Here is a 21,520-nt window from a genome sequence, read left to right on the forward strand (position 1 = left end):
GTTGGAAGGGATCTGTGGAAATCAGCTATTCAGTTGCCCTTCCTTAGAGCAGGGTCAGCTAAAGTGGCTTGCTCAGGACTGTGCCCATTTGGATTTTGACCATCTCCAAGCTTGGAGATTCCACAGCATCTTTGGGCAACCTCTTCCAGGGTTTGCTTACCCTTACAATATACAGGGTTTTTTTCTTATGTTTAAACGTAATTTATTGTATTTCAGTTTGTACCCATTGCTTCTTGTCCTGTCACAGGATACCACTGAGAATCTTATTTTTTTTTTCAGTGCTTGAGAGATTTAATTTGGGCACACATTTTTTCACAAAAGTTTCTTTTCAGTACTTTCTTATTTCTTTATTTCACATAGAATGCAATTTTAAGTGGAGACCTATGTTTTCTTCTCTAAACTCTAATGCAAGTATATGGTATGAAAAATGAGGAACTGCTAAATGAGAGTGGGATCAGTCATCAACAATTGAACAACTTGAAATATTGTTGATAACTGATCCCACTCACTCTCATTTAGCAGTTTCTAATTTTTTACTCTCCTTTTGCAGTTCTTCCACTTGGTCCTCCAACAATATTTCAGAACTTGAAATATTGTTATGGTCAGCAGTTTATATGGAGCATGGATAGCATGGTGATATCCTATAAATAGCAGACCCATTTAACTGGTATTTCAATTTTTAAAATGCCATTTTTAGTATTGAGTCACTAACTTTTTGACTTCTATGAATTTTGGAATGTTCTTTCATTATTTAGATTGTTTCACCTTTATGGAAAAAAAAGTCACTTAGAAAGAGTCAAGAAGAAAATAATGTGTTGACTAAGCTTTTAAATAACCTGTGGTTTAGGCTTTCCTAGTAAAAGGGAAATTTTCCATTTCCGTTCCATGAGTTATGGAAAAGTTGCTTCTGGTTCTGGACACTTGTTTCCTCTGACAGAGTGTCAGAGGGACTGGTGGTGGAGGATGTTTTTATCAAAAGCAAAAGCGGTCTGCAGCAGTGATAGCACTGCACCCTGTGTCATCGTTCCCTTCCAAGCCATTGGTGTCATTGCTGAGATACTTCTTACCTTTGTCGTATATAAAATTATGGACTTAACCTTCTTCGTAGCAGTAACAGCTGCAGGACTTATTGATAGCAATTGTGTGCAGTTTCATTTCCAGTGTCAAGATTAGATATGAAAAGAGACTGAAATGTGAATGATAAGTGAACAAAATTTTCTATTCAGCTAGAACAATATAGGATGGAAGCTTTATTTTTGCAGCTTGAAGAACTGGAGTATGCTTGCCAACCTTAAGGAAACAAAATACAAAAATTTTGCTTAAGCAGAAAACAAAGGAGAAATCATTGCTGGGAACAAATCCTATAAGGAAGCTAAAATTCGTTTCATTTGATGCAAGTTACACAGTTTTTAATATTATTAAATACTTAGAATGGATGAATCCAAGAAATTCATAGTAGTTTTTGCCTTGCTTTATTAAGAAGGGAAGCTTGGTGGGATGGACATAAAACCTGACCCTGATACAGTTGATATATATTTCTATTTACCCATATAAAGTTTCTAGTTTTTATCAGTCTACTCTTTGTAGGCATTTTTTGGATCTCCAGTAGAAAAAAGAAGTACTTGCAGTGTAGGGGAGCGTATAGGAAAAAAGATAGATATTCAGGTTTTGTCTCAATAAGCATCAAGTGAATTGTTGCTAAACTTACTTCACTAACTGTTAGAGAAATAAGGAAATCGATAAAAGCTTAAGTGACTTGTTTCATGGACTCAACTGAAAAATATGTTAACAATAAGAACAATTGCATTTGGTGTTAGTAGAAACTTGAATACTCTGATATTTATAATTTAAAATGCAGTGTGAGGAAGAGGCAGCATCCTGCCTGAATCCTACACATTTTTAATAGCACAAGTTTTCAGCCTGGTTTATCACTAGATGGTGCTGTTGCCCTGAAAGAAAAAAAGACGTTCCAATGCATTTGACTCTCCCTCCTTTCACTGGGGGATGAATTTAGTAAAATAGAGGCTGAAGCCTTAATTCTTTTTTTCTTACATTGAAAAGATAAATAATTCAAGGTGATTATACTGTTGTATGGTTTTCTTTTTGTATTTTTTTTTCAAAATTAAGTCTGTTCTTAGCAGGGTAATAGCAAATTTGAAATAGAATTGTGGTCTATTGACACTGCTTTCAAGTTTGAGGTAGGGTAATCTGGATATGATTTTTATGCCTGATGGTGTGAAATGAATGTAATGCTTGTTGAATCCACTAAAAGCACAGTTGTTGAATTTGATTTTATTGTCTTCTGATAAGCATTTGAGCAGTCATAAAAAATACTTTGAGTCTTATCAGTATTAGCCATATTTCAGTTTCATTAAGTTAGTGCTCTTGAGTTGGGATAAACTGAAGTATCCTATACTCTTGTTGCTAATAATTTGCAGAAAGAATGTAATGAATTGCTTTTTAGGCTTATGTGCCTTATATGATTTGGGCTGCCTTGATGGGAAGGGAGGTAACTCTTTAATGTTACTGATGAAGGTGGAAGGATCCAAAAACACACTTGTGAAACTAAAGCATGTTTGTTAAAACTACTTGCAAATGATTATGCCCTTTTCCTGTCTTGTCTAGGTGTCCATTGCACACATGGTTTCAATAGAACTGGATTTCTGATCTGTGCCTTTTTGGTTGAGAAGTTGGACTGGAGGTAACTTTGAATGTTAATTCCTAGGGATTTGTGGAGAGTGACCAAAGGCATCTTCAGTATGTTTCACTCATTGTCCTGACAGCTATCCTAATGTATTCACTGTTTGTTATTTTAAAACTGCGTGCTGATCTTGAGCAAACAACCTATATTAACATTATTCATATCATTCCTTGGTAGCTTAGCCTGTTTCAGTCAAGCCTTCCAGGTCAGGTAGGTCAAAAGTCAGCTGTACCTGCAGTGTGTGGGCTTTTAGGAGTGTATATATTGTATTGTGTCTCTTCCCCATGACATGTCCCACATTTTGGGTAAGAATGGAGAGTTCAGAGATGCCTGAAATATTATTTGTCTTACTTTTTCATCTCTTTCATGTAGGTTTGCATGTAGGCTTTTTTTGGTTTTTTTTGAGTTCTGAAGAGAGGAGATGAGCTGGAGCAACAGTACAGTGACATACTTGCTTCTGAAGGGTCGGGGGGAGACAAAGTCCTTGTTTCCAGCTTGGTGTTTGACTAAAGCCTACAGCGTGCTTCCATACAGACTCACCTGTTTTTTTGTGATTTAAAAATGTTTGATGCTTTCATAAAGAGTAGTGATCTTTTTCAAATAACATGAGTATTAAAAAAAAATTGCTTGTACCATGCTGGTGGGCATGACTTTTGCATGATTGGTAATATTCATGAAGCACTATTTCCTTGCTGACAGGGTCCCATGCAAGGTGTGTTTCTTAATGAGCCCCTTAAGCATTCTGATGATATTTCTTGTATGGTCCTTTAAGTGAAGAAAATTCTACTCCTGTTGCATCATTTTCTTATGACTGGACATACAGTTATTTGGTGCTTAGCATGTATGTGCAAGCTGTTTGCAAAAAACTGGGTCATCGTTGTCTGTTAGTAAACTTGGAATAAAGACATTGGAGTAATGGAGACTGAACACCATTAGTAGTGGGTGGCTGAATCTTGGCAGAATTGTAGGTGAGTATAGGAAGCAGACACAGATACAACTATAGTGTGGTTCAAGTTGTTCCTATAAACTAGCAAATTTGTATGCTTTTAATCTAACAATTTAAAAGCAGCACGCAGTAATTAGACTCAGAATTGGTCCTTTGTTCTGAAGAGGAAATGCACTTGAATCTGTTTGCATCTCCTGCTTTTATGCAGCCTCTCTTTATTTTCGAACCTCTGTGGGAAAAGCCTTAAAACTTAACAGCCATGTCTTTTTTTTTTTTTTTTTTTCCTTCATTCAAGTAGTTAATTGTATCGAGTTTGTTCATCTCTGTCACCTTTTTTTAACAGAACACCCAGATATCACCTGGTAGGGAAAAATGTCCACAGCAAAAGAATGAATTTTGGCAAGGTGGTAGTTAATACTAAGCACTATATCAAGATAAATCCAATTTGCTGTATCGTTCTTTAAAACAAGGCACTGTTATTTGCTGATGAGGAAATAAGTTTTCCTGATGGAAAAATCCATCCATATTCATTCCTTAAGCATGTGATATAGGAGTGCTGCCAATGTATTGTGAATACTGAGATGTATTTTGTAGTTAGATTAAAAAAAAGGTCATCCAGACTGAAAGCTCTCCAGCTAGTGATCATAAACCTTACTTGATTCTCTTTTTCACAACTCATTTTTCCCAAGGAGTACTACGTTTCTAGAGCTTGCAAAATATGTTTTCCTTCAGTTAGGTTTCTGTGCTTAAAAAGCCTTTTTTGACTTTCGTTGTCTTCTATTCCAGAATAGTACAGAGTTCTTCTAATATCATCAGAGACAAATCTGAGTGTCTTTCAGGGCCCATCCCTTTTGGTTTGTTTTGTCCTTTCAATGGCATTGATTACAGAAGATGTGAAACAATTGAAGAAAGATACCAGAATAAAAAACGTCTTGTGAGGAAGAAATTAGGAGTCTTAGAAAACAGAATGGGGAAGAAAGCTCCTTCTAAATAACTCAGGTTCTTAAACTGTCATTTCTGAGATGACCTACCATCTGATAGTCTCACTCTGGAAATAGTTTTGTTTTCTACCCTTACCAAAGATCAGAAGAGAGAACCGAACTTACTGGTTCTTAGAAAGTGTTTCTGTCTATTCTGGGAAATTTGCCTCATAAAGTTCTCTGGCTCCTTCCCATACTGTAGAGATCAGACAAAAAAATACCTTTTATGTTTAATTTCTTTTTTTCCATTTTAGCTATATGTTTTCCTTGTTCCAGTGGCAGGCTATTTTCTTATCTGAAAAAAAATCTTTTCACAGCATGTAATAGGTGCTTTTGTTCCAGCTTTAAGATGTGTGCTTGTCAAGAAGCCTAACAGGGACATGTACCTTTTGTGATTTCTCCTCTCGTATTTACCAGGATTTCTGGATGTTGATCTATGGAGCATTACTGCTCCACGCAGCCGTGATAAATTGAAGACAGAATTACATCCAGTTTTTCCTGTTAAACATTTTGATAGGATCTATGAAAATAGCAACAATAAAACCCTTGTGCTGTGCTCGCTGTTGTATATTTTGGAGTGCTTTCCAGTTGGCTAGTAAAGGTGCATGACTGTTAGTTTTGGTTTCTAATTTTTTTGTGATCCAGTCTCCAGTTTATTAAAGCACTTAAGTGTTAGCTGAATAGTAAAAGGCTTCTGAATTACAGTTTTTTATGAGAAACTTCTGGAAAGAGAAGTAATTTCAAAAGAGTAGGATGCTTTTTCCCAGTGTGATGGCAAAACCTCTAATGAAAGGAACGATAATTCTTAGGGAGAAAAACGTAGCCATATTTGAATTTCAACACTTGCTTTTTTCTTCATTAAGTTTGTTAATCTTTTTCTTTGGTCTTTTTTGTCCTTAGTCAGTCCTTAAGTACTTACATACGTGTCACCCATTCCTTTTCTGTAGCAATAATAAAAGTTTTACCTAGGTGACCATCAGACCACTATTAGCTACAATAAGGAGACAAAGCAGTGCAAGCTGCAGTTACTTCTGCGAACATACGCAGTGCCTACATAATTATGCAGAATCTTGTTCAAGAGCAACTGTTGCCAGGCTGATCTAAGCATGATGTTTCAAATATAATGAATGTTTTTGCAGTTACTAGTTTGGAATTTTTTTTTAATTCTCAGTCCCAATAAATCTAACATTCTGTGATTCTGTGATTCTGTGAAATCTTATGTTTCATAAGGCATAACATAACTAAAACATGTAAATTAAACATCCAGAGTAATTTTCAATTTTTGTTTGACAGTATTGAGGCTGCTGTGGCTACTTTTGCTCAGGCTAGACCACCAGGTATTTATAAAGGTGACTATTTGAAGGAATTATTTCGTCGTTACGGAGATGAAGATGATGCACCGTCACCACCTGAGCTACCAGAATGGTGCATTGATGAAGATGAAGAGGAGGACGATGATAATGGTAAAACAGGAGGCCAAGAATCAGAACCTGGATCATCAAGCTCTTACTTTGGCAAGAGGAGAAAAGAACGCCTAAAACTGGTATTTTTGATTAAGAACTTAATATTCTCATTGCTAAACTTAGTTTCATGAAGTCATAGTCATCAGTTACTACCTAGTACATGCTATACAAGTGTCAGTGCGATTGCAAATCAGGACTGGTAGTATTGTCTCTAACCAGGAAAAACAGGTAGATTTATTGCAAGCTTTCTTATGGAAACTTTCAAGGTTCTATAGGAACCTTGAACTTTAACGTTCAACACCTCAACTATTCCATTTGTAAAAATGACTTAAAATTTTTCTAATATAACAATTTTTTTTTTAAGTTTGAGTCAGGATACTCAAGCAAAGCACTTTTTAATTATTCACTCTATCTTTAGAGGTGAAATGTTATGGGGGGTCTGTATAAACAGTTTTTACTTTTTTTGAAGCCATGTGGATGAAATTCAGAAATTTTTAAATACAATGCTCGTTTTGGTAAATATTTTTACTTTCGAAATTTTGGAGGATTGAGAATTGGATTAGCAAAAAGGAATATGAGCTTAAAAACCTCAAGGCAGCTTTGAAATTATATTTTGTTCAAAGCCATTTTAACTGTATAATGGTAAGAAATATGGCTGATCACTTGCTGTGATTTTTTTGACATACATCTGCATAATTCTGATGATATAGGTTACTGTAGTTACCATAGTACGGAACTAATACTCAGGTACAAAGATTATACTTGTATCATCTGAGGACTAATGGCTCAGTTCTCTCACAGAATCACAGAATCAATTAGGTTGGAAGAGACCTCTGGGATCATCGAGTCCAACCATTGCCCTGACACCACCATGTCAACTAGACCATGGCACTAAGTGCCCCTGTCCATGGCAGGGGGGTTGGAACTAGATGATCTTTAAGGTCCCTTCCAACCCAAACCATTTGATGATTCTATGATTCTCCAAATGACTTTTTTTTTATTTGCAGATGAAGTAGGGGAGAATGTTGCTGAGTGCAAATATAGATTCAGTTCTTTTTCTACAATACTGAATTATTTTACTTGTGTGCTGAGGTGTGTTTGTTTGCAAACACTTGGAAATCCTCGTATGAAGTATGCTGCAAAAATGCATTTTGTTGTTACTGTGGCTGCTTAACGTGGTTTACAGATGGAGTATGGAAGAAATTAACCTGAAAGGAATACAAAATCTAGTCCAAAGAAGCAAGATGAACTTTGAAAACTTTCAAATAGTCCATCAGCTGGAATAAAAAATTGACCACACTGTAAAAATCCATGGTAAAAATATAATCAGGGATATGGCCGCTACCTCCATTAGCCTTGCAGTAAAACATTGATATCTAAAAAAATTTATTTGGGCTAGAACCTCAAAACTGTTCTTTTTGACTTGCCTTTTGATGCATTAGCAAATGAGGTGTGATGGTGAGGTCCAATGACAGCCTCTTTTCAGCAAGTATAAAACTAGACTGGTCTGTTTAACAGGAATCATGATACTGACTTCCCAGGCTTTTTCTTATCTGCCACCATAGTTTTTTTGAAAGCTGGAAGCTAAATTATACGAATAAGCATATTAATAACTAAAAGTTAATTATGAGTTAGAGAATTTATGAAAGAAAGAATCATCTAGTTAATATGCCTATTCGTATAATTCAGTTTTGCAGCTCTGGAGGAACATTCTTTGACATGAAGAGGAGGAATGGGGAGAATTCTTTACCATGGTTCTTGGCTGGCAGATTGGACAGCTTCTTAACTCGGTAGAGATGGATACAATCTATTTGTACTTCCTTGTAAATAAGCGATCTACAGGGGGAATGATTATCAGGTAAATACCTCTTGCTCAGATTTTCTTATTTTACTCTCTAAGAGCTAAATGTTCAGCATTACATTGATTTCCTGCAGCAGATGTTTTCAGCCTTCTAATTTGACTCTTTCTCTAAACACCTAGGGGTAGACAGTGTCAAACTAGTGGTGGCTGTGGTGATAGTGGTGTTCTGAAATGTTTTCATTTTGACCCAGATCTTTGTGGGGACAGAAGAAAAGTTTAGAGGTAGACAAGGAGACACCTCCCAGACATCTTGCTAGGATAATTAATAGTCAGAAGCAACTGCCCAGCTAGCCTGTGAAGTGAAGTTAGCATGCTGTCCATTTCAGAAATTCCATCTTGGATGTGAGAAACTTTACTGCAACATCTTTCACTAAAACTTTCATAATTTGATGTCAAAAGATCTTGACAGCCTTTCTTTTCTACACTACAGAAACTGTGGGAGCCGTTAGAACATAATTCCATTACAATTTCCTTTGTCGTCACCTGAATGTAGTTGACAGGTAGCAGCAAATCTGTTTGCTGTAGTCTCAGATGCTACACAGGAAATCCAAACACGTTTTGTCTTTGCCAGTGAATGCCATAATGATTGTAGCATTGAAGCAATATTACTAACTGCCACTTAGAGTCTCACTTCAGGAAAAAAATTTTCAGGAAAAAAATACTTGATTTTGCAAATAGGACAAAAAGTTATAACTCTGAGCCAGAACCTTCAAACTTTTTATGGGTCAACTGAATCTTTTACAATTTGTTAAGGAACGCCATCTGTTCTAGTCCCGTGTAAGCTAGGTATTTCACAGGCATTACAGGGTGTAATGTGTAGTGCTTTTAGAATGGATGGTTTCGTGTCAGTCTGGAAGAGATGGTAGCTGTTAATAATTTTCTTCATGATTTTGAGTGCAGGTGTCATTTGGTCATCTGTGAGACAGAGAGAAACCGTTAAACCTCGTGGCTGACATAGTTAGCAAGGATAATATCTATTATTTAACTATCAACGTACATTGATTCTAAATATTAGTGACTGTTTTTTTCTGCCTAATCTACTTTTTTTTGCCAAAGTTTAACCCCTGTACTTACTGTTCTGCCCATGGGCGTCTTGATAGATGCGGAAAAAAGATTATTTTCTGATTTTGCAGCAGCATTTTAAGTACTTGAATGTGTGTGTCATTTCCTTTTAGCCTTCTCTTTCTCCACATTAAATGCCAATTTGTTCACTTCTTCTCTATAGTCCATATTTTTTACATGTCAGACCATTCTTGTCGTTCTTTGTATTCTGTCATGATAACTCACATTTTTCTGAGACTATGGTGCCTATAATTAATTGAACACAAGCCTCCAGTTAAGGCCATCCGTGTGCTTAATAGGGAGGAATTAATTTCACATGTCTTGAGGCTAATACTTCTGTTTATATATCTCAATATAATTGCCTTTTACAAGACAGAATAATACTAATTCAGCTTGTGGGCTCTTGCTGACTCTGTATCTTACTCTCTAGTTATCTACCAGTGTGTGTTTGTATAGTTGCTTATTCCTTATTAAGTGTAGAACTTTGTACTGAATTGCACAGTGTTTTTTCCAGCCCATTCTTAAAATTACGGGTAACACTGAATTCTTAAGCTACCATCACAGTCTGTATCCCTGTTACTAAATTCAGAGATGTCACAAAAATAAGAATATGCTAATAGGAAATTTAGGGAAAATAAATTAATTCTCTTGTACCTGAACCAGACCCTGCAGATCCTCATCAATATATTCTTCCATTTTGTTAGTGAAAAACTAACTCTTCTGAACCTGGTTTTGAAACAGGTTGCTCTTCTCTTTTATAGAAGTTACATCTACCCCATGTTTTCTGAGTTCCTCTATGAGAACAAGACAAGCAAACAGAATACAAGCCAAGACAAAAGCCAGCATCAAAAGATGTGATATTTCCTGCTTCTCCCAATTGTGAAGCCTGTTTCATCACCAAAACCAAATGATTAGTTGAACACCATTGTTACTGAGTGACAGTCAGTATTATTTTGTTGTATCTTTTTTGCTTATACATGCCTAGAGGCAGTTCTTGTGATTTGGTCCTGTATTTCTAGGTATTAAATCAGGGCTGATCAGTGTAACTCCCTGGCTCTCCTTTCCTCTCTTTTAGTAGATGCAGACTCTCTCTCGTCCTGATATGCCTCTGGAAGGCACTCTCTGAGCATACTGGCACTCAGTCAAGTCTGAGTAGCTGAAGATGGCTGTCACCCAGGCCTGCTGATAGCCACTAGGGTCGGGGAGGTGTGTGTTTGGGGCTGTTCCCACTCACCTACTCCTCCAGATGGTGTTCAGGATCTGAACCAACACAAGATGATACACATTGCCACTTCTCCTTCAGCTGAAGTGATGGGTGGAGGAATATGGTGCAAGTGGGGAGAGCTTGGTTAGTACAGATGGTGTGAAGGTTGTGCAGAGTGTGGATACAAAGTGCATATAGTTACCTTGGATCCATTAGGGCTCTTGGCTTAGTAGCAGCGCTGAGGACCTGAGGTGCTTGCTTCTGCTGAGCTGAGTGCTCTGGCATCTCTGCACCTTGTTCTCCAATGTCGTGTTTCCATGGGGGGTTGTTAGCTCAACAGTGGTGCATGAATCTGGCACCTCATCCAAGGAAATGTCCTCATGAAACCTGGGGCACTGAGTTAGCCAAGCACGGATGCCCAAGTGACTCACCTTGTTTTCGTAGTGCTGCGCCTTAGCTCGTGAGTACACTTGAGGCAGATAATCTGCAAGAGACGCTTTCAAATGGCAGGCACCAACTTCACATTTATGACTTTTTCTTTTCTGGAAAATCTTTCCTATTGTCTGCCTTTTGCTTTAATCTTAGCAGTCATACTGCCATCATGCTCTGCCATTATTCTGAGAAGCGAGGCACAGCCATCTTCCTTTATTTTGTGGTGCTCTTAACCACTTACTCAGAATTCAGACAATATGCTGGCCAGGCACATGTAGCTGTCTGCCTCCCTTGCCCAGTCACCTGTGTGCTGTTGCACCTCCTGATGCCCACATAAATAATATGGGCTAAGTGATGCACCGGAAGTCTGTGTAGCTTAAGGTAATGCAGGTTATGAACTTGCGTGTTTCTTTAGGATGTACTGTTCTCAGAATACGATTTGGTGATGCAGCTGAGCCAATCTTAACTAAATGCAGGCTGTACCGAAAACTGTGGTCCTGCTTTCCCTGCACTCCTTGTGTTCCTTCTGCTTCCCTTGTGCTGGCACTAGTGCTGATTCATTCTATGGTGAGCTAGTTTAGGATACTAATTTGGCAGCAGATTGCTAATTTGTGATGTTATTTTTGCCAACTTAGTTCCTAGATTTGCTCAAGAGTACAACAGATGAGTGCCACTGCGTGTGGAAAGGGAAGGGGCAAAAAGGCTCCTTTCATCAGTAGTATGCAGCTAGATTTGTTAAGGCAAGTTTCAAGCATTTTAGAGAACAGATAGGAAATACTTGTATCTTCATTTGCAGAATTCATAGCTCAACAGGTGAAACTTCATGTTTTGATCTTCTTAGTCTGCATGGAGAATTTATTTGAGATGCTGTTGAAATAAGTCTGGTCGATTTGGGATCTCTATAGAAATCTTTAATTATGTAGTTTTGTAGAACTGATGGCTTTAATGTGTTCTATTATGCAGAATTTGTTTTTATTCCACTTGGCATCAAACTTTTTGTGGAATATACAAGTTATTTTAGAGTTTTATTTTCCATATTCTTTTATTGATCTCTACTTAGGCTTTTCTGTGGCATTCAGGATGTCACCTTCACTTTAGTAACCTGGTTTAGATTGAGAATAAAATTATGCAAGTATATTTGTACACAAATATTTTGTTACAAACCAGCTTTTTGTTTTCTGTTTTGTTAAGAAGTTTGTCCTAGATCAACTGAGAACCCTTTAAGTTTGCTGCTGCATAAGTACATTCATTCTTTCAATTGTTTTCCCTACAGTGTAAGTTTAATTTTTGAGGCACGTAATGTAGTACATCACCCAGGTGGAGGTGAAATCCATATAATTGAACTTCTTGTATTGGAATTACCATCTAGGTCTGATAAAATTAACATATTTAATTGAAAAAATGCATCTCAGATTTGGAGGGAGAAAAGTAGGACTTAAAGTCTTAATCTGCTGAGATTTTTGTTTAAAAAAAAACGCCACGAAAACCCTCGTGTCTAAAGATGTTTCCCAGTGACTTTAGTTTACTAATTACCAAGCTACTTATGTTTATCTCACATGTTAGATCTCTACTGTTCGTGAGCAGCTCTTACTTTCCATGAATCAAGGAAAGCATGGAATTGTTGGTCTGGAAATACTATTTATGTATTAAAAATTTGTATTTAACATTTCATAGGTCAATTTTGTCCTTAGTTTCCAGTTTGTTTATTTTGAGGCCATACTTTTTAATGCACATAAAAGTGGTGTCACAAAGGCTTCTGCCACAAAGAGTTTTGTGACCTTTAATGTACAGTGATTTGCTCCAGGCTTACAATACTGTTTAGGTTGATGTTCTCATCCTCAAATAGATGTCTTACACTACCTTATTATTATATAATATTTTGTGTACTAAGGATGATTAATTTGATCCCGGCAAATTCCAGTTTACTATTAAATAGTTGATACTAGTGTACTTTCTTTTTAAATAAAAACATTCTAGTTACAAATGAAAAATAATGAGTCAGACTGATGCTGTAGCTTGATGTGGGAACTTTCTTGAGAGTACTAGGTAAACAGTACCTATCCCTTACCATTTACCTCCTTTTAACATTTTAAAAAATTATTATTTTATTTCTTACCCCATAAATAACTCATTTCAGTTCCTGGGTTCATAATGTGGCTCACCAGTGAGTTTACTGGCGAAGCTCAGCTGATGTATCTTGGTATTTGGGTGTTAATCTTTAAGGAATATTAATGCTAGTATTGCTCGTGAGGGTCAAGTTGTAAAAACAGACTTAATCTTGTATTGACATGTTCTGATCTGCTTTTATGAAGGCTTAAATACGATTTTTTTTTTTTTTTTCATTTAGGGTGCAGTTTTCTTGGAAGGAATGACAGTTAAATGTGTGACCCAGGTGACAACACAACCAAAGTTAGGAGGAATACAGCAAAAATGTCAGCAGTTCTGTGGATGGGAAGGGTATGAGAACATTTAGAACTTGTGTATTTATACTGTCTAGAAATAAGTGTTACATTTCTAGTTTTGCCGAAGGAAACAGCTCATTGTAAAAAAAAAAAAAAAAAGTGACTATTTTTGGATGGATTGTTTAAAAAAAAAAAAAAGCAAGCCTCAAAAACAATGAACCGTGAAACAGATGAGGATCTTGCATTGTACTATGAAATGGAATGATCTACTGTTGATATTAAGAAACAAGATTCTAGAACTGCTTTTCCATTGAGATAACAAAATGTTTTCAGATGAATTGTTACTGTGCAAATTCCAGATGTAGTCTAGTCCAGGTATTTGTGTAAAATTTAGTGCTTGCTCAGCAGACTTATTCATACAACTGGTATTACACTTCAGTATTGAGGTATAATACTCATTTTTATAGCCAACTTGGATTTGTGTCCAATGTTAATGAGAACATTGATTTTAATGTCTCAGATTCTGAACTCCTCCTTTCCAAAGCCGATGATCCAGGGAGTTGCTCAAAGTGCTTCCTAACTTGCTTATAGTTCTTCTAGTGCTTGTAATTTTGAATTCAAACGTCTCTTCCTCCAAAGTTAGAACTTTGAAGTTTCACATAATTTAGTGTTTTGTCATAAACAAATACCCTTGTTCCTACCAGATAGGCATTTGATTCCTCTTGCAAAATACCTTATTGGAGAAGATTTTCTAACTCCAAGTTAACTTGCATCAAGTCTGGCACAAGGTGTGACTTCAGTCTAATGTAAAAAATGCATTGCCTTGTGTGACTGTGTATTGCGGAACATTAATAAACATGGTTCTTTTTTTGAGGTCTGGATTCCCTGGAGCACAGCCTGTTTCCATGGACAAGCACAATATTAAATTTTTGGAGCAGAAGCCATACAAAGTTAGCTGGAAAGCAGACGGCACTCGGTAAGTTCGTTTTAAATGAAAAAGAAACAACGAATAAATTGGGTATAGATGGTTTGTATTTTCACAGGGAAGTGAATTTGCTTGTACAAAGCATAGTCTAACAACAAAACTGACTTCAGAGATGAGGTTTTTTTGCTGTCTTTCTACCCAACCTTTGCTGAAGTTTGTGGCCAAGTTTCTTTTTAGCAGCTGTTCTGCAGACTGACTGTTAAATGTATGTACTTTTATTCTTCTCTACAACCCTTGCCTGTCTGTCAGTCAAGACTTGCCACCAAGGTCTTAGAATAATCTTAGATAACAGTAAGAGTTTGTTAAGCTAAAGAATTTGTTTACAAAAGCTAAATTAAAACTTCTAGTTGATCCTTCAGAAGCCGGCTAGTATTAGAAATTTCATAGGAATTTTTTATTCATACTGTGATCCTTTGTTCAAACTTGTAGTTCTGGTCAGCCAAAGAATCAATTTTTTCATCTTCCCTCACCAGTTCTCTTACATTCATTGTAGGGGTGACTTTTTTTTATAACAGACGACAACTTGATTGAATTGATGTATTGAACCTCTTCAGTGTTGTTATTTCTGGTTTGAAGGGCATCCTTGTATTTAATTTCTCCAGTATTGTCATGTTAGCATTTCAAAGTATGAGAAATGCCATACATCATCAAATACAGAATGGCAAACCACTTTTTTCTCTGATTGTAACTGGTTAGAGATTGGTCTCAGCTTGTCTAAACATGTGCACCTGGTATCATCAGGTATCCTTTCATTGCTTCATCTCATATGAAAAAGCCATGTCACACAGGGTCTCTTGCCTCTACACCCAGCAGCTTGAATGAGGTACAGAAAGTATTTGCTATTCATGTTGAAATAACACCACAAATGTTAAGTGCCCCGTTTCCTTTTACTTTTGCAAAGAGGTACTGTGGCTCTTCATACAAACAAATCTTTCTTAAGTAAAATTCCAAACCTCCAAAATCATACTTATTTTCATAGGACTGAATATTTTTAATAGGTTGGAACATTTGTGAAATTACAGCCTTGTAATGATTATTTGAAAATCTTGAGATTTTGAAATAATCATCAATGGGGATTAATACTCTAACCTTCTGTTTTTCTTCAGTATTTCTGGTTTCAGTATGAAAATCAAGAATCCCAGTTATTAATGGAAATGGTTTTAACCTATACTACTCATAGCATTCAGATCACTATCTTCCTTTTTGTTGTGGGCATTATCTTGAGCTAATTAATAATGTAATTTCTTACATCATAGTCAACAGTGTCTCAGTAACAGGAAGAATTTAAATTGTGTGACACATCTCATTCATTTCAATAGCTTGATTTTTATTTCTAAAAGATATTCTTTACATACAGTAGTATTTAAGCAATTGTAACCTATGCTAAGTGGAATTACTTTAGTTTTTATTCACTTAGAGTAAATGAATAGATTTTTAACGTGCTTTGACTGGATCAGAAAAAGTGCAATTACAGTGAATGTACACACGGTAAGAGGGAAGACTTCCGCTCATTTGTGCATGGTGCTTTAGACTAGCAAAAGCGTTCAGTGTTCACACGTGTACAAGTTATAAGGCGTCAGTTGTGTGGATGAAAGGTATGCTTTCAAAAACAGGAGGTAAGAATTTTTGTTTTCAGACCGGTGAAGTTAAAATACTTGTTTTGTGTATAGATATGGGCAAAAGAAGTTTTGTTTTAGCAGTGCAATGGAAAGCATTCTCCCTTGCATCTGCTGAGACAACAAAGTAAAGTTTTGATAGTAAATAAACAAGCAGTGTAGGCTGTCTTCTAAAGTTTTTCCTGCGTTCTTTATTTTGTTAGGTTTGTTATCTTTAGTAATAGAATGGAGTATCCTAGGTAATGAAAAGCCTGGAAAATATGGGGAATTGAATGTCTTATGAAAATTACCAAGTGGCTCCACTTGGAGTCACTCAGGATTCAGCACAATTCAGCCAGAACTAAGCTGTCTCCTATAAAAAAAACCCTTCAGGTGTGTCTCATCTGTGGAGTTTGTACTTCAAGGGTTTATTAGCTTGGGCAGAGTGTGGTGTGAAAATACAAAGTAAGCTTGCACTTAGTATGGCATCCAAGCATTAAGAAATGGGTGGGAATATTTGGCTTACTAACATTGGCTGGCTGTATGCACAAGCACTTGGGTAATGCAATGCAGACGTTCTCAGGGTGCGAGGTTACAGAATCATGGTGTTGGGAGAGCCAGGCTTATTCTCAGAGCAGCACAGTGCATTCAAAAGCTGCTGAGCCTAAACAAGTAAACTCAGCCAACTTAAACTGACCATGCAAAGAGCCAGATGGGAGTCTTTGCATTTATTATGCTTTTAATCCACATTCCAGATATACTGCCCATGGACTTGACTTGTATAACTGTGAAAATATGTTTACAAAGTATTAATGTCCTGTGCAGCTCAGATATTAGTAATCCTTCCCTTTTTTCACAGCTTAGTCCTTCAGGAAGCTTTTGTTTTAGGGATGGGCTTATAGTAGTATTTTCGTATGTATTAAAGACAGTTTATAGAAAAGTTTTCGTATAATTTAAGCTCATTGCTTCAAGAAATAATAGTAATAGCAGAAAATAAGTCTATTTTAAAAATAATTTCTTTACGGAAGGCCATTGATATTAAAGGAAAAAATTTCTTCATCTGCAGTGTCTCTAGTGTGCATTGCCACTGAAGAATAATCTGTTCAAAACCGTGGGTCATTAGCTAATACAGATTGGTATGTCTTAAAACAAATCCTAAGATGCTGTAAAATTACAATTAGTGCTATTCCATAGGGTTGTAAGCTATTTTTCCACATTTCTTTTTTTGTTTGTGTTTTCAATATGAAGAATCTTTCTTTGTCGTATCTTATGTTATTCATTTGGAAAATTGAAGTCTTATAGAAAATAGTAGTGCACCTGGAAGACCGCCTTTTGTGAAAGAAATTAAAGTGCGCATGTAATTTCTTGTAGGATTTTTTCAGTGTTTTGGACATTCTATCCTGTGTTTTTAGAGTTCTAGAACGGTGACAAAACAGAATGAATGAAGAATAAAACTGAGAGAACTAAATAGTGATTTTAAATTTTCTCAAAGCATAATAACTTGTAGTTGATTATGGAAATACACAAGCTGAGAGGTATATTCAGGGAAGAAAATGGTGCTACAAAGATCCAGTGTTAATGAAATTCAGCTGAAGGAATGTTGTTGTGAGAGAGAGATTAAAGATGAAAACCTGAGCTATTATTTGGACATTTAGACACTGTGCATGATAGCTACCCTAATCAACAATGAAAAATTACTATGGCAGTTTCTACATTGGACATGCTTCTAATTATTTTGTTGTTCTCCAATGATCCGGACTCCATATGCAATTAAACAGATTTTCATTAATTATTCTGAATGCTTGTGTTGACAGGCGTGACCTTTTTGAATTTAATATTAAGACATCAGTTAGTGGAGATCCATTTATGGATCCCCTGCTTGCTTTATCTGGAGATGAAACCCCTGTCATCAAATATCTTTGAAGCTCTTCTGTTAAGTGTGGTTTAGATGCAGCAGTCTAGGGTTTGCATATTGCAATATTATTTGGCTTGCATGCGTCTATTTTTTGGTTTGTTCTCTCTCTTTGCTTAAAAAAAGCAGTGCTGTTTCGCCGACTCTATTGGACTTACAGAAAAGCAGATGCCTAACTAATAACTTTATATTATACTTCCTCACTTAACTGACATGAGTGTTTTATTTAATAGCAATATTTGCTCAACTTAGCCAAACTTCTTAAATTTCACCGTTGTTAAATACCTGCATTTTATTCCTGTGGCAGTAGTTTTCTCCAGAGGTTTCATGGCTGAAGCCTTTATCTGTAGATTGTCTTAACTGGTATGTCGTGTCAGTCATTTCACTGAGGACTTTTACTTTTCTCCAAAGGCATTTGCTATTCCTAGATTTTAACTGGAGTTGAACTTTCACCCTTCTGGTTTAAGAGCTCTGTTGTTGGTGGTTTGGGTTTTTTTCGATTGTTTGTATTTCAGTGGTAGAACAGTGCATGTTTTCTTGCTTTCTTAGTATTGTTATTTTTCTGCCCATACTTTTTTTTAAAAAAGAAAGTATATCCCTAAATGAAATAGCATTATTTATCATCTTGCATTGAATAAATAATGTGAAATTGATTAGTTAAATTATTTGACAGTGATTCTATAAAATATTTTGGGGAACTACACTGGAGTAGTATCTTACACACTTTTGTAAACATGTGGATTCTGAGTCTGGTTTGGGTTAAAACTCATCCTCATCCATTCTCTTGGAGCCCTGAGTTCAAAATCTTTTGACTTCCCCTTGCTTAGTCTGTCCTGATTCATGGAGTTCGTGCCTGCACTGTGGTTTTGCTTGTTCTGTGCCTGGTTTCCAGAGCCCTTTTTCCATGAGCAAGGCACACCTCCTTGTTCTCGCTCCAGCTTTCCTTCTGGAGCATGTTCGCTCTGAAGGGAAACGCTGTGTGAACAAATACTTCTCCCCTCCTGTTTATAAATGCCTATATGTAAAGATGTGTACATTTCCGTCTCAGTTTTAGACAAATGAACTTCAAATTAAAAGAGCTTTGAAGCTCACTTAGCATTGGCTCTCTTTGGAAAAATATTTCCTTTGTGCCAGCTATTTGTGTGCATGTAAATATTATATACAGCTCTGTTTTGGGGAAAAAACACCTCTAAAATCATATTGCTTTAAATTATTGTTATAATAATTTATTGGTACAGTTGTCAAACCTCTGGTGTCTTAAAAATAATTTTAATGCTAATCTATTCATAAGGCACAGAAATCCAAATTGCAAATTTCCCACTACTAAAATCATGCCTTTTGGCTTTGTTGAGATGAAATATACGTTGTATGTTAACAGTAGCTACAAGGTATGTACAGCTTTACAAATGTGTCCAATTTTGTAGTGCTGTGTTTCCGAAATAGTAGTTGCTATCTGAATAAGGTAGTTGTCACGGTATGTTCAAGGCACACTGTATGACTCTGTATTATCAACTTTGTACTCTAAAGTGATTAACCCAGGTGGTCAGCGGCTTGCTGTATCCCTTGATATGTATCTCATTAATACTGTTTGTAGCAGATGTTTGTTCTAATGAGTGGAGCTGAATGTTCAGACAGGAGTAAGGTTGGTAAAGTAATGAGATACCAGTTTTGAAAAAAAAGACTGTTGCCACTAAGAATAATAAAAAGCTTTAAAATGTCTGTGGAGTAATTCAAATGAATGCAATCAAACAAGGCTAGGGTTTATAATGGTAAAATGTGACCTGAACTAAATGCAAGCTATTAAGGGGTGTAAGTTATTTTCCTACATTTGTATGAGTATGTTTTTATTTTTCCCATCTGTACACATGCAGTTTTAGTAAAAAATAATAAATACGATCATAATACTATGGCTGTTCAATTATGGTAAGGCAGCTGCTTAAAAAAATGCAGAACAAGTAGTTCTTGCCAAAGGCTATTATATTTGAAAAATATTCATGCAAATTTGATGCCTTGCAGATATCTAAATGTGAACAAGTAGATACAGAATGTAAAGCAGCTCTTTGAGAATTGGTAATTGTCTAAAAGGGGTTTGTAACAAAATAGTTAGGAACATCTCTGTAGTTAGTTATTTTTTCATGATTAACAAATTACATTTTAGAAAAAAGGCTTGTTTAAATAATTCTTATTTTGTTGGTATCATAGTACAAAAAAAAAATAGTAAAGCTACACTTAACTGTATGATAAAACTAGTGGCCAAAGCTTTGGATTGTGTTTATTAATCAAATAATTTTGATTTATCCAAAGCATGTAAGTTACTGTGTTATCAAACTTGTGATAGCTTCACAGGTTTCTTTACTTTAGCTTTTCGTACAAATTGAAGAAAATTTCTGTTTTTGTTAAGAACTTCAAAATTATCGGCAGTTGCAGCCTCTTCAGAAACCTACTTGTGACCATTACTTGAAGGAAGTCTACTGGGTGTGTTTTAAGATAACTCTTCATGCATGTTGTTAAAAAAGTAACGAAGATGTGGTAAAAGTTTCTCCCTGAATTTGCATGGCTAAATACTTTTTTCTTTCCCTATTCTTTGATCCTTTACATGATGAGATGAAGCTTACATGCATAACTGAGAAATTGCAGATTCCTAATATGAAAAGTTATCCAAAAGTCATTTGTGACGAGTAACTTGTGAAAAGGTGATCATTGCTAAAGAACAGCTCAAAAAAAAATAGAGAAAACTGAGAAACAGATTTTTTGTTTTAGAAATTAAGAGGTAAAAGAAAGTAGGCCAAAATTAGGTAGCGAGAAAGAAAAATGGTGGCCTGTCTGCAAAGGATTAAAGAAAAGGTAGTTGAATGGGTTCATGGAAAAACTATTATCCTTGAGAGACAGGAGGAGGTTAGAGAGAAAGTTGGGATAATAATGAGAACAAAGGAGGACAGAGAAGATTGGAGAGTAGTACTAATCCAATTAAAAAACAAATCTATGCACTTGAGAACTCATTATTAAGAACAAAAGACTGGCTTGTCATGAAAGCAGATCTAGAGAACGGAAAGATTGTCTCCTGGGACCAAAGATATTAATGTGGAGTTGAACTTGAAGGAGACTCTGTTGGGAATGAGAAAGAAGCCATAGATTAATTTTCAGGTTGGTACAAATGACATGACCAGATTCTCATGGATGTGGAATTTTATACCCAGTAGTGGAAAAGGCCTGAAGTGGAGGTTTACACAATTGTTAGTGGATTCTTTCCTAATTTAGAGGAGGGGGCAAAAAATGTAGGTTGGTGAGATTTGATAGATGGCTTCGGAAATGGTGCTAACAGGAAAGTTTAGGGCCATTAATTGCTGGAAAGCATTTGTGAGTTAAAGAGCTTTTCTCAAGGTATGAATACCCCATTTCTGGGCAGCTTATTTTCTGACCCTGGATGGCTAGTGAATAAGTGAATTATTATATATTGTGTTTTGAGGGTCTTGTAATTTAGTCATGTTTAGGGTTATACATGTTTATGATCTTGGGATCAGGAAGGAGCATTTGCCTCCTAATGATAGGACGGGGTGAAGAACCCACACGAGAATCATTTGGGTGCTTTTAAACCACACCTTCCTTTCCTTTCCCTTCCTCCTCTCCCCACTTATCTTAAGAAATAGACTTAAATATTTATCGGTTTTGCACCATTGGTTGGTAATGCTGTGTATCCCTTCCTCTGCGGTTGGGGCATGTTTCTGTGGTCTGAAATTTTAAAGGACAGAAATATTCAGAGGTTTGGACATGTACCGAACAGACTTTTCAGGACCAAATGGATTTTTTTATAAGAGTGACAGGCTTTGTGAACAACTAGGCTTAACTCAAGTGGTTTGATTCCAAGTTAAATGACGTTTATTCAAATCATGTGCTTATGTAACTATCGGCAATGGGCAAAGCCTCAACTGTTGAGTGCTAATTATACATCGTTCGTGTGTGTAGGACAGCTACTCTTC

General features: G+C 36.2%; 1 protein-coding gene across 2 annotated transcripts in view; it reads left to right on the forward strand.

Moving 5' to 3' along the window:
* The window catches only part of RNGTT (RNA guanylyltransferase and 5'-phosphatase), a 206,722-nt gene that overhangs the window by 16,800 nt on the left and 168,402 nt on the right, over window positions 1-21,520 (forward strand). For both annotated transcript variants that reach the window (XM_068397279.1, XM_068397290.1), the window contains exons 5-8: window positions 2,626-2,701; window positions 5,921-6,170; window positions 12,997-13,106; window positions 13,926-14,027. In XM_068397279.1, coding sequence (XP_068253380.1) covers window positions 2,626-2,701; window positions 5,921-6,170; window positions 12,997-13,106; window positions 13,926-14,027 — 538 coding nt within the window. The remainder of the gene's footprint in view (window positions 1-2,625; window positions 2,702-5,920; window positions 6,171-12,996; window positions 13,107-13,925; window positions 14,028-21,520) is intronic.

Source organism: Nyctibius grandis, chromosome 1 (genome assembly GCF_013368605.1).
Source record: "Nyctibius grandis isolate bNycGra1 chromosome 1, bNycGra1.pri, whole genome shotgun sequence".
NCBI lineage: Eukaryota > Metazoa > Chordata > Aves > Nyctibiiformes > Nyctibiidae > Nyctibius > Nyctibius grandis.